This window comes from Littorina saxatilis, linkage group LG9 (assembly GCF_037325665.1).
Source record: "Littorina saxatilis isolate snail1 linkage group LG9, US_GU_Lsax_2.0, whole genome shotgun sequence".
NCBI classification, from domain to species: domain Eukaryota; kingdom Metazoa; phylum Mollusca; class Gastropoda; order Littorinimorpha; family Littorinidae; genus Littorina; species Littorina saxatilis.
In genome coordinates this window covers 25,495,727-25,510,680 of record NC_090253.1, presented here as the reverse complement: position 1 = coordinate 25,510,680, position 14,954 = coordinate 25,495,727, and the positions used below count along the sequence as shown (strand labels likewise).

Here is a 14,954-nt window from a genome sequence, read left to right as displayed (position 1 = left end):
AGCGACAGCGTCTAAGGACGTGTTTTTGATTACGCTCGGGCTATTCTTTAGCCCACTGCTTTTTTGGCAGACTACACCCTGGTCATGTCTGTATCTTAGCTTTCTAGCTGAGATTGGGTGAGATTTTTCCATTTTCTTTCGTTGTAGTTGTTTTGTTGGCCACGAGTTAGTCTTTGTTTACTTTTGTCTGCAAGACTAACGCCAGTATGGCTGACAGTGCGAAGAAGAAACCCAGCTCTAGACAGGTAGCCATTACTGAGTCTCCGTCTAAGAAAGCGGCTAAGAAGCCCAAGGGTTCTAAACCTACAGTTGCTGTGTTCGAGCCAGTTTCTCAGAATACTTTCACGGTAGAAATTGACAATCCTAAGTCCGATAATGCCGGCGTTGAAGCAAGAATGCAAGTCAGCGCCGGTTAAGGCAACGTTTAGCGATCAAATGAGGTGCATGTTTTCGTCAGAATTGCGCTTGGCGAGCGAACATTTGCTCTCTCTCTCCAGGCAAGAACGGTGGACGATCGCTCTCGGTCGAGGGTTAAGGCAGCGCCGTCAGCCACTATTACGTCGGCCGACGTTCACGTTGAACAACTTTCCGGTGAAGACGGAGTTTCCCTCACCATGCCTCCACTTCCCGTTTCAGCAGCTCCATTAAAGGTACTGTGACTGTACCACAGGGAGATACGCGTTGTGTTTCGTATGTTATGGTGTGTTCCAAGTGCTGTGTTGAGGGGCGAGAAGGGACTCAGGAAGCCGTGATAAGACAGGATACTTGCTCGCATCACGACTTGCAGGGGCCTGTACTTAGATCGGAGGACACGCAAGTTCCGGTTTGCTATACGGATGCAACATCGGTTCAGGGGTCCAAACTTCCGCCACGGGTGCGCGAAGTTGTTGGGAGACAGGAGATCTGCTCGCATCACGACTTGCAGGGGCCTGTACTCTTGACGGAAGACACTCGAATGCCGATTTGCATTAAAGCATCTCTAGCACAGCGTTCTTCCCTTCCGCCCAGGGGGCAGGAAGTTGTTGTAAGGCAGGAGACTCGCTCGCATCACGACTTGCAGGGGCCTGTGCTTACAACAGGAGACAAGCAGGTGCCGGTTTGCTCGACAAAAGCATCCCTAGCACAGCTCTCCACACTTCCGCCCAGGGAGCAGGAAGTTCTCTCCAGAGAGGATACGAGTAGAGGGCATGCCTCACACGGTACCTCTCTTCCGGATGACACTGCCTATGACTATGACAGTGGAGGTGATTTTCCGGTAGGCACTTCCGTGCCGGAAGTAGAATCGAAATACGGGGCTTCTCTTTCTGATGAAGATCCCAATTTCCGGCTACCAGACAAGCTTCCCCATGCAGTAGCTTTGGCAGCTCAGGTAGCTTCAAGATACTTTGAGGAAGGAGTGGTGTCAACAACAAGCTTGTCTGCACCACCACCTTCTGCTGTCAGAGATTTTCGCTCAACACAGGGAGAAAAACAAACTTTTAAGTTTCGTGAATCTCCCTCAGTGGCGTATGAGATGTCTAAGATTCTGGCTAAGAATTCCCGGTCGGAATATGTGCCTTTGGACACAGTGCCTCTGCTATCAGCGCACAGTCCGGCACCAGAGTTAGCACAGCCGTGGCTAGCTTCCGCACAGCCAACCCCTTATGTCGGGCAAGCTGCTGCCCTTAAGTTCACTCTGTGCCACGCAATCTCTTAGACACTTTTTCTCTACCACGAGCACCACTTCCGGTGACACCGGAGTTAGCGACTCTCAGGGAGGATGGCTACAGTAAGGACAGCTGTTCCTTATACAGAGTCCGCTCTCGTATCATTGGATGAAACAGGGAGATACAACCTAGAGTTAGCTTCCCTTTCGGAATCGCTACTCAGGTCCCTCTCCCGTTCTATCGCTACGTCCTTGGAACCGTTTGAGTTTTGACAGGACGCGAGTGAAAAGGATGTGACGACGCTGCTCGCTACTTTGGCCAAAGTTTCAGCCGAACAAATGCGTCTTTCTGCGCATCTTTATGCACACGCGGTGCACACGCGCAGGTCAGCGTTTCTCTCGGGTTCCAGGATCCAAGACAAAGCCACGCTTGAGGCTCTCAAGTTATCCCTGTTCACTGAGGGTGCCTTGTTGGGGCAGCCGTCTCTCGACGCGCTTCACAAGCAAACCCGGGACGATCGGGATTTGGCTATAGCCAAGATAGCGCAACACGGCTTTCCTAAGCCTCAGAGTTAGAGCTTCGGACCGCCTAAACCTTCCGCCTCTTCGGCGAATAGGGGCAGGTCAGCACAAGCCAGCTCTTCTTCATGAGGACGGGGAAGAGGCGCGCCTTACCCTAAGAAGAAGCCGTCTTTCGGCAATTCAAGGGGGTCGGGACGCGAAGCACACCCCCAATGATGCGACCCCGAACCACTAACCCATGCAACCACCACGCCTTTGGTCGCAGGCGGCCTGTCATGGTCCCTTGCTCTTTGGTTACTAAAGGTAAACAGTGAGTGGATAGTGGGTATAGTGCGTTCGGGGTTCAGACTACTCTGGAAGGAGGGGAAGACTCCCTTAACCAGAGTTCCACTGTTGTTCGTTTCCCGTCAAACCGGAAGCCAAAATGGCAATACAAACAAAAGTCTTGTCTCCTCCGAACAGATTTCTGAGACAAATCAAGTTCACAATGGAGACACCAGCGTCAGTCAGAGACGCACTCAGGCCCGGGAACCCCTCCTCCCAGGGATGGCAGGTCTCGGTCCAGTTAGAAAGCTGGTTTCAGCAGACCGCAGAGCAGTGGCTAAAACCATGGAGCTCACAGGGAGTTCTCATCACTCCCCCTCCCCCAGAGGAGGATTTGTTCACAGACGCTTCCCTATCAGGCTGGGGTGTTCATCGTTCTCACCACACAGCCTCGGGCACGTGGACAACAGGTCAAGCGGTGTTATCGCTAGTGTCCTAAAAGGTGCATCGATAGGTTTTGCTAGAATCAGAGCTCCAGTTCCTGCTTGGGATCTCTTCCTTATTCTAGAATTCTTAAGATCGCAAGATTTTGAACCGTTGCAATCAGCAAGCTTAGTTAATCTTACCCGTAAGACATTTTTGCTTGTTCTTTTGGCCACTGCAAGAAGAGGCAGTGAAATTCATGCCCTCTCAGGCTTATCTAGAGACATAGCTTTCGAAAAAGATGGCTCTATTTCTTTACGTTTTAGGCCGGATTTTCTAGCCAAAAACCAGAAGCCTGATCAAGTTTCCCCCATAATCAGAATTCTTCCTCTTAGCAAAATTCTGGCGCCAGGAGACCCCGATTTGTCTAACTGCCCAGTTCGAGCTCTTAGCAGTTATCTGTCCCTCACGGCTCCTATCAGAGCTAAACAGCAGAAGCTTCTTTTCTTATCTCTGAACACTGCTAGAGACTAGGACATATCTAAGGTAACTCTTGCTAAATGGGTCTCAACGCTGGTCAAACAAGCGTATGAGTGGTGGCGCAAAAAGAAGGGGGGGGGGGGGGCAGTCAGTGCTCCCTCTAACGTCGGCAAGGACACATGAGGCAAGATCCTGGGCATCCTCCTTAGCTGTGCTAAGATCAGGAAGATTATCTGAGGTCCTCCATTCTGCCTACTGGAGATCGGAGGATGTTTTCATCAACTATTACCTGCGCGACATTTTCAGTGCGCGACAGGATGGTACCAAGGCGCTACCAGCGATGGTAGCAGCAGGGCAATTGTTGCCTAGTGTTAGGAAACGCTGCCGTTGCTGAACTTTGGTTCAGTTTTGTGTGTTGCATGTAGTTGACTTATTTGTACTTTGTGGGAAAGTACCGATATTATATTTTGTAAACACAATATTTATGTTTGGATGAGAATGCAGGTGAACTTTCTAGTCCTGTCAAAACAAGTTGTTTGCCACGTTGTTTTGAGTCGTGGGTTCGTGGCGTTCGCTCGGATTAAGTGCGTCGGCACTTTTGATGTACGTCACAGAGAATGTCACTATTCTAGTCCCCATGGACAGTTCATCTAATTTTTTTTGTTTTGTATGGCCATGTTGGGTTTGATGCGTGCATGCCTGGTTTTCTCCTGTAGATGGGTGTCGGCACAGAAGGTCTGCCCGCTGTCCTCAGCCAACATGCTCCGTCTTCATGGCAGCTCAGCTCAGGTTCTCTCCTCTAGATCCGCCGTGTTTCGCCTTGGGGCTTGCGCTGCCTAGTTGATAGGGTCACCTCGTAGAGGATGTGGTCATAGACCACGCACGGTCGGTCTTGTGGGATAGGGAAACGTTATGCTAGTCCGGAGGGATTACGCCACAATGGCCACCTCGCGAAGACCCAGGGTCCTAGACTAGGGAGGTCCAAGGGGGAGCACCGGGAGGGCTACCCCTCTACCCGCACCTCCAACACAATCCCTTCCCCTGGTAGCTTCATCCCCAAGGAGGAAACAAAGCTACCTGCAACACCCCATCTAATTTTAGTTGTATCATGTTCGGTCTGGAATATTCGCGAGATTGAGTATTTACTATATAGGCCAGCGCGATTTGTATGTTAAAGGGGCTTCTACTTTGAGTTCTGCTACGATGTACAGTTGTATGTATGGAATGCTAATCTAAACAACGAAGCCAGTCTGGTTTACGAATCGAAATCTAAACAACGACTTCATGAAGCTTCCAGAAGCGAAAATTCGTAATCGTCTTGTGTCGTCTTTGTATTGGTGAGTACAGTAATCCTTTGTTTTTTAACTATGGAATGCTAAATAAATCCTCAAACTCAATTTGGCGAGTTTTTGTCTGCTGCTGCGAAGACGGGCCATGCACGTAGAATAAAAGAACACAACTATACGACATTTGAGAACTTTGTCAATCTCAAGTGTCGTGTAACAATGGTATACACCTAGCTCATAGGTGAGCACCCCACCACCTTAATCAGCAATCTGCTATATATATGTGAATTGGGATATAATATGTAATTTAATCGAAAATTTTAATAATAAATTTTCATTGGATTAATATACTTACCCATTTCACATACTAAAGTCCCTCCCGCCTACCCCGCTTTAGATCCCCTAAAAATAAAAGGGCGCTTCGAGCGAATGAATAAAACATGGCGGCGAGAGCACGCGTGCGCAATGCATGTTGGGAGGTAACCTTGACCTGGCGTTGTCATGTGACCGTCAAGGCTGTTCTATTTTTAAGGTTACTTCCCCCCTACCAGGGTGAAGCGTAGTTTTCAGCGTTCTAGCACTAAACTGAAGTAAATTGCTATATGTGAATTGGATAAGTATATTAATCAAATGAAATTTTATTATTAAAATTTTCGATTGTAGTTTGTGGAGCAAATAATCAATCAATATGAAGCTTATATAGCGCGTATTCCGTGGGTACAGTTCTAAGCGTTTGTTACTGCTCCTTGATGGTAGAATAATAGAACGATGCTTTTTTTAAATCATATTATGGTTAATACTAATATTTTTGTTATTGAGTCACTTGAGAAAAAGTGACTCTATGTAATCGGTCAGTGTTAGTTTGTCCGGCCGGCCGGCCGGCCGGGCCGGCCGTCCGTAGACACCACCTTAACGTTGGACTTTTCTCGGAAACTATCAAAGCGATCGGGCTCATATTTTGTTTAGTCGTGACCTCCAATGACCTTTACACTTTAACGATGGTTTTGTTGACCTTTGACCTTTTTCAAGGTCACAGGTCAGCGTCAAAGGAAAAATTAGACATTTTATATCTTTGACAAAGTTCATCGGATGTGATTGAAACTTTGTAGGATTATTCTTTACATCAAAGTATTTACATCTGTAGCCTTTTACGAACGTTATCAGAAAAACAAGGGAGATAACTAGCCTTTTCTGTTCGGCAACACACAACTTAACGTTGGGCTTTTCTCGGAAACTATAAAAGTGACCGGGCTCAAATTTTATGTGAACGTGACTCATTGTGTTGTGAATAGCAATTTCTTCCTGTCCATCTGATGCCTCATATAATATTCAGAACTGCGAAAGTGACTCGATTGAGCGTTTGCTCTTCTTGTTAAGAAAAAAAAATGAAATTAATGTTCCTTGTAAATATCAACTCAAAATGCCACTTTCATACAAATAGTTATTCTGCATTATATATGCTTTTATCTAAGAAGAATTTTAAGCAATGAAGCGTCTTAGTCTTAAAACAAGTGTAAAATGAATCCCCAGCGTCTTAGTCTAAAGACCAGCCTGACCAACCCCCAGCTAACCTGAGCGTTTCAGAGAGTGAGTCATGTGTGCAGACATGGAGGAGACGTTTGCGGAACACAAAGAGTGGGTGGGGGGCACAGTGAACCCGGGGGTGCAGAAGGTCTACGGGAAAGCCCTCGACACACTCAAGAAGGTCAAGCCGTTTGAGGCAGCGCTGGTAAGATGCTTCTTGTTCTTGTTCTTGTTCTTGTTCTTCTTCTTGTTCTTCTTCTTCTTCTTCTTGTTCTTCTTGTTCTTCTTCTTCTTCTTCTTCTTCTTCTTCTTCTTCTTCTTCTTTTGTGTTCATTGGCTGCGACTTCATGTATGCTCAGGCACGAGTTTGCTTTTATGTGTTTGGTTGTTTTTCCTCTGCCATTTAGGGAGTCATACTCAAATTCTGTGGGATACATGCTAGGTGATTTTGTGTTTCTATTTCCCACTAAACACTGATTTGTATTACGGGACTTTTTTCGTGTGCACTTGGTTTTGTGCTTGCATGTACACACAAAGGGGGATAAGGCACCGGCAGGTCTTCACATAGTTGTCCTGGGTGATATGAAAAATCTCCACCCTTAACCCGCCAGGCGCAGGAAAAATCTCCACCCTCAACCCATCAGGCACAGCCGGGAATCAAACAAGGGGGACAAGCTTAAGCTGGGGGTCCTAAAAGCAAGGGTTAAGACTTACCCTTTTTAAGACCGGCATGGTTGGCCGAGTGGTGAGGCGTCCGCCCCGTGATCGGGAGGTCGTGGGTTCGAACCCCGGCCGAGTCATACCTCAGACTTTAAAATTGGCAATCTAGTGGCATTATGGGGTTAGTGCTAGGACTGGTTGGTCCGGTGTCAGAATAATGTGACTGGGTGAGACATGAAGCCTGTGCTGCGACTTCTGTCTTGTGTGTGGCGCACGTTATATATATGTCAAAGCAGCACCACCCTGTTATGGCTCTTCGTGGTCGGCTGGGCGTTAAGCAAACAAACAAAAACCCTTTTTAAGACCTTGATTTTTCAGATACTCTGTTCATAACCTTTGTACATTTTAAGACCCCCCTCCTGTTTAGGACCTAAAGGGAGTCTCCACTGTACACAAACAGCGAAACACCCTTTGTTGCATGTAAGTGCCATTCTCAGGTGTGGGAGTCTTTCTGTCCCAGACGGATTTCCATCCCAAGAAAAAAAAAATCAATTTGAAAATAAATAAAAATGTGTTGCCCTTGCTGTGAAACTGTGCATTTATTTAGGTTGCGGCACACCCCCTGATAACTGACCATCAATGTGTAAAATCATCTATTTTTGGTCTTCTTTCGATAATGATTTCTCAGTCACTAATCCACCAATGTTTGCCTACTAAACATAAAATTGAAGAACAATCTTTTATCTTTACAATACTCTTGGTTTTGTTTGAATTGATTAAATGTGTACCTCAAGCCAATAAAAATAAAAACCCATGTGTTGCGCTGCTCGCGGCATTTTGGACCGCCATGTTTGCAGCCTTTGTGTGTACAGATTTTCGTGTGCTTGTTTCGCGGCCTTGGCTTGTGTTGGACATGCGACCTACACACCTATATTTAGTATCAAAGTGTTCACGGAAGAATGAGGTTTTTAATGATGTAAAGTAGAGTTGTCTTCCAATTAAAAGCATGGGCGTAAAATAGATTAAATTACATATTCTTACACAACTCACATAGATAGCAATAACTTCGTTTGGTTGCTAAGACATTGAAGCACTCTTACATGGTAACATGGGGAGATAACTCTAAAACAAAAACCACCTGCCATATAAGGCATGATCCGTGGTAGTTATCTCCCCTACCGGTGCCCGCGCATGCGCAGGCCGTATACCGGTAATACTCATTCCTTTTTCTTCAACGCACGGAGCAAGACGTGCTGTAGTACTCTGGCTTTGATCTAAAGCTATTGGTCTTCACGGCGGTGACTGACCATCGAATCTTGGTAACGCTGTTGTTGGTTCATCTCTACTTCAAGTATTGGGTGAGAGCTTTCATTTTTATTACCGAGACGCGTTTGTTTTAACTTTTGGAGTGTGTTGCAACTTGTATTTTGGTTCAGTTTTGTCATACAAAATGGCGGACTAACCTTAAGATTTAGAGAGTGAGTGAAAACTCGGAGTTCGACCAGCCAGGCTTGGTCTCCCAGTTCTCAGTCAGGCAATGCAACCAATATAAAGTTAAGGTAGCTACTACCACTGCGTCTCGTACTCAGAAAATTTTCACTGAGCGATAACGTTTCTGTTTACGTTTTCAACCCGGCGAATGATGAATTGTGTTACGGTTTCGATTGACAAACCTACCTCGTCTGTTGCGGCTTCTTTCTATAAAGTTCAAGCGCCTAGCGCTGTTTTAGCTTTGACTAAAGCCGATTTGCTGGCGATTTTATCGTCTTTTTAAACAGAGGTGCATGTTTTGATCTCGTCGGAAAGGGCAAATAGCCTCGCGTGCTGCTCTGCCCCTTCCTTCGGGTGTTGTAAATGTTCATTCGCTTGTGCGGGTTCGTTTCGAACCGACTGCGACGGTCACGTCCGCTGGCGTGGTCGCAGATCCAACGACGGTGTTGGATATGTCGGACTCATCTTTAGACAAGTTTTGTCTGAGTCTAGGACATCAGCACTTTCGGGTGTTCTTGGCGAAGTACGCAAACCTTTGACGTCGGTTTCCGTCTCGGCGGAATTGCACACTGACAGTAAGGGTTTTTCCACAGACCAACCTGGCTCCGTTTTCACGGTCCTGGGCATGGGATGTGAAGGGCATGTGTCTGCTGGTTCCGCCCCCTCAATTCCAGTCGGGGTGGCTGCTGGCAGACAGGTTACAGGATCTTCCGGTTCCAATTTATTGGGGCTGGTCGATGCTCATGCTAGTCAGTCCTCTGCTGGTTCCGCCCCCTCAATCTCAGTCGGGGTGGTTTCCGGTGGCAGGAAAGGATCCTCTGCTGGTTCCGCCCCCTCAATTCCAGTCGGGGCGGCTTCCGGTGGCAGGAGAGGTTTGACTTCCGCCGTTAGCACTTCGCTGCTGGCGGGAGTCATTCATCAGCCTGTGGCTTCCGGTTCCGCTGTTGCGGCTTCCGCTAGCCTTTCTCAGGCTACATCCGCTTCCTTTCCCAGCCTTTCCGCTGGCATTGGACAGCCGGATGATGGTTCAATCCACGAGTTTCCGGTTTTCGGAAATTTTTCACAACCGTTTCCGGTTTCGGCTCAAGTTGCCTTACCGGATGCCGGTTCCGCTGGACATCCCTCAGATGATCGCTATGATGCTTCTGTTGGGGATGAACAGGATATGGAGGAAGAAGCATCAGATGCAGATGAGGAAGCTTCTCGCCGACTTCCGGCTAAGCTACATCATTTGTTGGCTTTGGCAGCAGAGGTTACTGCACACTGCTTCACGGAAGGGGTGTTTGCGGCAACCACTTCCGCTGCTCCTCCTCCATCAGCTTTGCTGATTTCGTTTCTTATCAGAAACGGGCTGAGAACTTCAAGTTTTTAGAGTCACCTGATGTGGCTTATCAACTTGCTAAAGTTTATCTGAGCGATGTTCCTCTTCCGCTGCTATCGGCTCATGGGGACGCTCCTGCAAGAGGCTCAGCCCTGGCTTGCTGCTCTTGGTCGTGCGGCTCATCATTCTGTGACCACCAACCGGAAGCTTCGTCTAGCTAGCACTGGCAGACCTTTGTTGTCTTCCTTTGCCATGCCATTAGCCAAGATGGCTTCGGCGGCTATCGCTTCCGGTAGCAGGATGGTTTTGCCTTCCGCCGTTAACACTTTGGTGTTGGCAGTCGGCAATCATCAGTCTTTGGCTTCCGGTTCCGCTTTTGCGGCTTCCTCTGCCTTTCCACGAGCTGCATCCGCTTCCTCTCCCAGCTTTGTGGCTGGCATAAGGCAGGTGGATGGTACATCCGTTCGCGGAGTTCTGGCTTCCGGAAATTTGTTTTCCCCAACCTTTCCGGTTTCGGCAAATGTTGCCTTGCCGGGATTGGTGTCCGGTTCTCATCCTTTCAACAATCGTTGGGATTTCACTGAACAGGAAGCTGCCATCGTTTTGGCACTAGCAGCAGAGGTTAATATGCACTGTTTCCCGGAGGGGTTAGCAGTAGCATAGTTATCTGCTTTACTTCACCATCAGCTTTGGCTGATTTTGCTCCTTCTCAGGAACAATCTGCGAACTTTAAGTTTTAGAGTCTTTCGTGGCTTTTTCAACTTATAAAAGTTTTCTCACACGATGTTTTGCCCCACTTCTGCCTTTTACGGCATCATATGGGGAAGGCTCCTGCTTCAGGTTTGCTGTGGCTTGCGTCACATTCAGCTGATTTGAGCCTTATTGCAGGAAATTTTCGAACTTTAAGTTCTGAGATCCTCCCTTGGGGGCATTTGAACTTGTGGAAGTGTTTTCATATGATTTTCCTTTGCCTCCACTTCCTTGTGGGCAGTGAGGCGGCGTTGCTTTCGCTTGCGTCACCCGCGCAAGTAACGCATCACTCGCTGAGCGCTATCCGTAGGCCTCGGTTACACCAAGCCTAAGAACTTAGTGTATTCTTTTCTTCTTAATACGGAACCGCTCCCGGCTACACCGGGCTTGACGATCATTCATCTTTATGTTCATAGCAAGGAGGAACTGTCTTTTTCAAGATCATGATCTCCTGGCTGTGAAAGATTGTGGCCGCACTTCTTTCTTTATCGTCTTTGAACAAGTCTTTGAATTGTTCTTTTCCTTGTGCGGTTACGTACTCACGGGATGCCTTTGTGTCTGTTGGGACACATTTACAAAGGATCTAACTTTGCTGTTTACCGGAGAGAAGTCCTCGGCCGACAGTATTGTTCTGTCGGTGAAATTTTATTCTCTTCCTTGCTTGAGGGTTCTCTTCGAATCCTCTTCTGTGCACGCAGACTCTTCTCTAACAAAGAGAAACTCACAGCAAAATAAAAGCCCACGGCAGGCCTGGCTTTTCTTATCTAGAAAAACACTAATCTCAGCTTTGCCTTTTACCTTCTCAGCATGGCGTTTTGCCAAATACCCATCACTTTATCCCCTCCGGGCGATTCAGAGGTCGGGTTTGTTTATCTTCTTCCCGGCATGGCGCTTTGCCAAATACCCACCGCAATTTAGCGTTGGGTTCAGTGGGCAAACAATAGCATGTTGTTATTCTTACTATTGACAGTTCTGTCAACTGGAGTCTTAGTGCTTGTCATCACTCTGCTTTCAGCCTTTGTGTGCTACCACAGCGGCTGGAGGGGGATTAGGTCCTTTCTTGGGTCACTTACAAAGATCGTGCCGATGTTTACTCCCTCCTTTGGTTCACAAAATAGATCGTAAGTGGCTACTTTTATGTTGATTCTAGCAATCAAACAAAGAGCTGGATCATGTTAGTGTCTTTTCTTGACTGGTTCTCAGACACAACCAATCATTGGATTCTCACACCATTACTCATGCAAGGCTTTTCCATTGATTCTCTCTCCATCAGCGAAGCAGTTTTTCTGTTTCCTGTGGAATTGTTTCCCCTTGTCAGGGGAGAACATGTGTTAATTCAATCAGGCAACACCTCAGTGGCCTTTTTATCTTAATAAGCAAAAGGGGGGGGGGGGGGGGGGCATCTCGCTTCCCATCGCTGCCACATCGAGCATGCGAGATTTTGATGTGGTGTTTCCACCACGAGATCTTATTAGCAGCGAAGTACCTTTCTGAGAGGTTTTATGTCTTGGCAGACTCTCTAAGTCAGTCTAACAAGTATGTCCACACGGACTGGGCTCTATCTCTTTACGCGCTTCTACTCCTTCTGGTGATTTTGAAGAAGCCACTGATAGAAGTTTTTTGCCTCTCGGTACTATCTCCTTCTGCTAAATGTTCGTCTCACCGTTCCCGGATATACTCTCGATTTTACTCGGGGCGGCCTGTCGGTCGCACATTATGGGCCCATTTTTCATTGGTTGTCAGCCCTTAAGACCCTTAAAGCTGGCAAGAGGGCGCTGTTTTTTACACTCGATCCACACGGGTGTCTACTGTACGGGAATCATTGAGACGCTCAGGGGCTTCTGCCTCAACTCTGGATTTGGTCTAGAGATCCCATAAGGGTTCAGCGGCTTAGTTTCCATGTCACATTGTCTGGCTTGGAACAAATGGCGTAATATTAACGGAAAGAACTCCATTTCTCTCCGTTCATTGCAGGTGGCGAACCACCTATTCGGGCTTTCTGAATTTTCCCCACGTCTCTGTTTTAAGACGTTACGCGATATCAGTTGCACTGAAACAGCTAGGTCGCAAAAAATTTTTCACTTGGGCTCGTTATCGCCATCGTGGCTAAAGGAGCCTCCCTTTGGTTGGCTGAGAACAAATCTCCAGTCCCGACTTGGGATTTGCTCCTAGTTTTCGAGCTTTTGAGATCGGATTGTTTAATCCTTGACAAAATTAGCCTTATTAATCTAAACACGAGAAGCGGTCATACTTACTCTAGTAGCTTCTGAGAGAAGCGGGAGTATAGGTGCATTTTCTATCTGGTTTTGCTATAGTCATCTCTTTGGAGAAAGACTGATCGATAGCGCTTAGGTTTGATTCAAATTTCTGGCAAATAATCAGAAACCTGAGGAACCAGCTCTGATAATACAATTCAATCCACGTGCAATAGTTTGGCTCTGTTAGAGCCATATTAGCCTATTGAACATTTCGAGTTTTAAATATATTTCTAACTCGCACTGATCTGTTTAGATCATCAGAATAAAGGCTTTTGTTTATTTCCATCAACTCTTGTAGAGGCAATGACTTAGCGAAGTCAACCTTAGCTAGATGGTCTGCCACATTGATTAGGCAGGCCTACAGTGGTGGCAAGAAAGGGGGGGGGGGCAGTCAGTCCTCCCTCTTCAGGCAGCACGGACTCAAGAAGTCAGAGTGTGGGCCTCTTCTTTACCTGTTCTCAAGTCTGAGAGACTTACATAAGTCATTAACGCAGCTCTTTGAACGTGCGAGAACGTAGTCATGAGCTTCTATCTGCGGGATATTTTAAGTACCCGTTTTTATAGTACACATCTACTAGACATCAGAAGATGCCTTTTTGTATGTTTTCCTACGGGACATATCTGTCCCGGCAGTACAGAGCTTTCGGTCCGTCAGCTATTGTAGCTGCAGGCCAGATACTGGCAAGATGTTAATTTGTGAGTAAATTTTACCCACCACCTAGATTAGCAATCTGCTATCTATGTGAGTTGTGTAAGAATATGTAATTTAATATAAAATTTCAAAAATAAATTTTCATTTAATTAATATACTTACCAACTCACATATCGAATTCCCTCCCAGCCATCCCCGCAATTTGTATAAAGGGATATGGGTTTCAGAACGGAATGAGTATTACCGGTATACGGCCTGCGCATGCGCGGGCACCGGTAGGGGAGATAACTACCACGGATCATGCCTTATATGGCAGGTGGTTTTTGTTTTAGAGTTATCTCCCCATGTTACCATGTAAGAGTGCTTCAATGTCTTAGCAACCAAACGAAGTTATTGCTATCTATGTGAGTTGGTAAGTATATTAATTAAATGAAAATTTATTTTTGAAATTTTATATTTTTCTACAAAAGTTGAGTATTTTTCAACGATTCTGACAAAAATATCCACCTAAAACGCATCCTAACTTCAAGAAAAATGAAGCTGAATCCGTACCCTTTCGAATGAGGTACTAGGTTAATGTATTCATGACGTGTCCAAGGCAAGCGAGCCAATCAAAACGAAGGGTCCGTCCGCGATGTTCGAATTCGCCAGTCACAAAATGGCGAGTGAAGAAAGTGACGCCGCGGATGCGATTGTGACGGACAATTCAAGTGGAATCGGTAAGTTTACTGGTTTTTTGTTTCAGTTTATGCTAGAAAAATGATGTAGGAAGATATCTGTTGTAGTATTTTGCACATATTGGGAAAAGTATTGCAGAAATCAAAACTTTCAGCGAGTGCTAGCGGACACGATGTTCGAAGAAGTTTCATCAGACCGGAAGTGGCGGTCGGTTCGATAAAAATGACCTTTTCCAAGATTTACACATTATTATAACAAAAATACACATCTAACACAAAAGATTAGAGTCTTTTGGAGTTGTCTTATTTTATTTTTTAAAGGTAGTGGTAGGATTACGTTGTAATTTGGATCAAATCGACAGCGTCTGTTCGGTCAAGGGAGGTAATCACCATAATGCGTCCGATCCGCACCTTGTTTTGTGTTGTACGACGTGATACATTTGAACTAACGAATTGATACGCTTCGCTGTGAATAAATAAAAATGTTATGGCAACAAATAGATAGACTGCACAATATTCTTTTCACTGAATGAAGTCAAAATAATGAAACTTTTAAAAGAAAATAAGAAAAATAAATAAAATGTCACTTTTTTTTGTTATTATCTTTTTAACATTTTTCTTCAACAATTTTTTATTCAGGCAAGCACAGATTTATAATGACACATTCAAAAGCAATGTCACTGTTTGGCAGTGAACCTGAAAGTGACACAGAAAGAATCAGGACACACACACTGTATATATTGTTACAACTTCTGGCTTTTTTTGTGTGTGTGCAGAGGGTGAAGTGTTTGAACAGCTGAAGGCTGTTTTTCTGGCAAATGGAAAAGGCAGCTTCCTGCGGTTGTCCTCAGGGATCAACTACTACTCCAGACGTTGCTGTTGAGGGATCAAGGATACAAAACATATGATGAAGCTGCACTGTTTCTCAACAAACTGTTTCCGGATGTACCTGTTGCAAGACTTCGGTACATGCTTGTGTCTACAAATGCGAAGAAAGATGC

General features: G+C 46.0%; 1 protein-coding gene across 1 annotated transcript in view; it reads left to right on the top strand.

Annotated features, from left to right (window-relative positions):
- LOC138975692 (squamous cell carcinoma antigen recognized by T-cells 3-like) overlaps positions 1-14,954 on the top strand; it is a 51,320-nt gene that overhangs the window by 5,954 nt on the left and 30,412 nt on the right. The window contains exon 6 of the mRNA XM_070348433.1: positions 6,225-6,349. Within this exon, the coding sequence (XP_070204534.1) occupies positions 6,225-6,349 (125 nt within the window). The remainder of the gene's footprint in view (positions 1-6,224; positions 6,350-14,954) is intronic.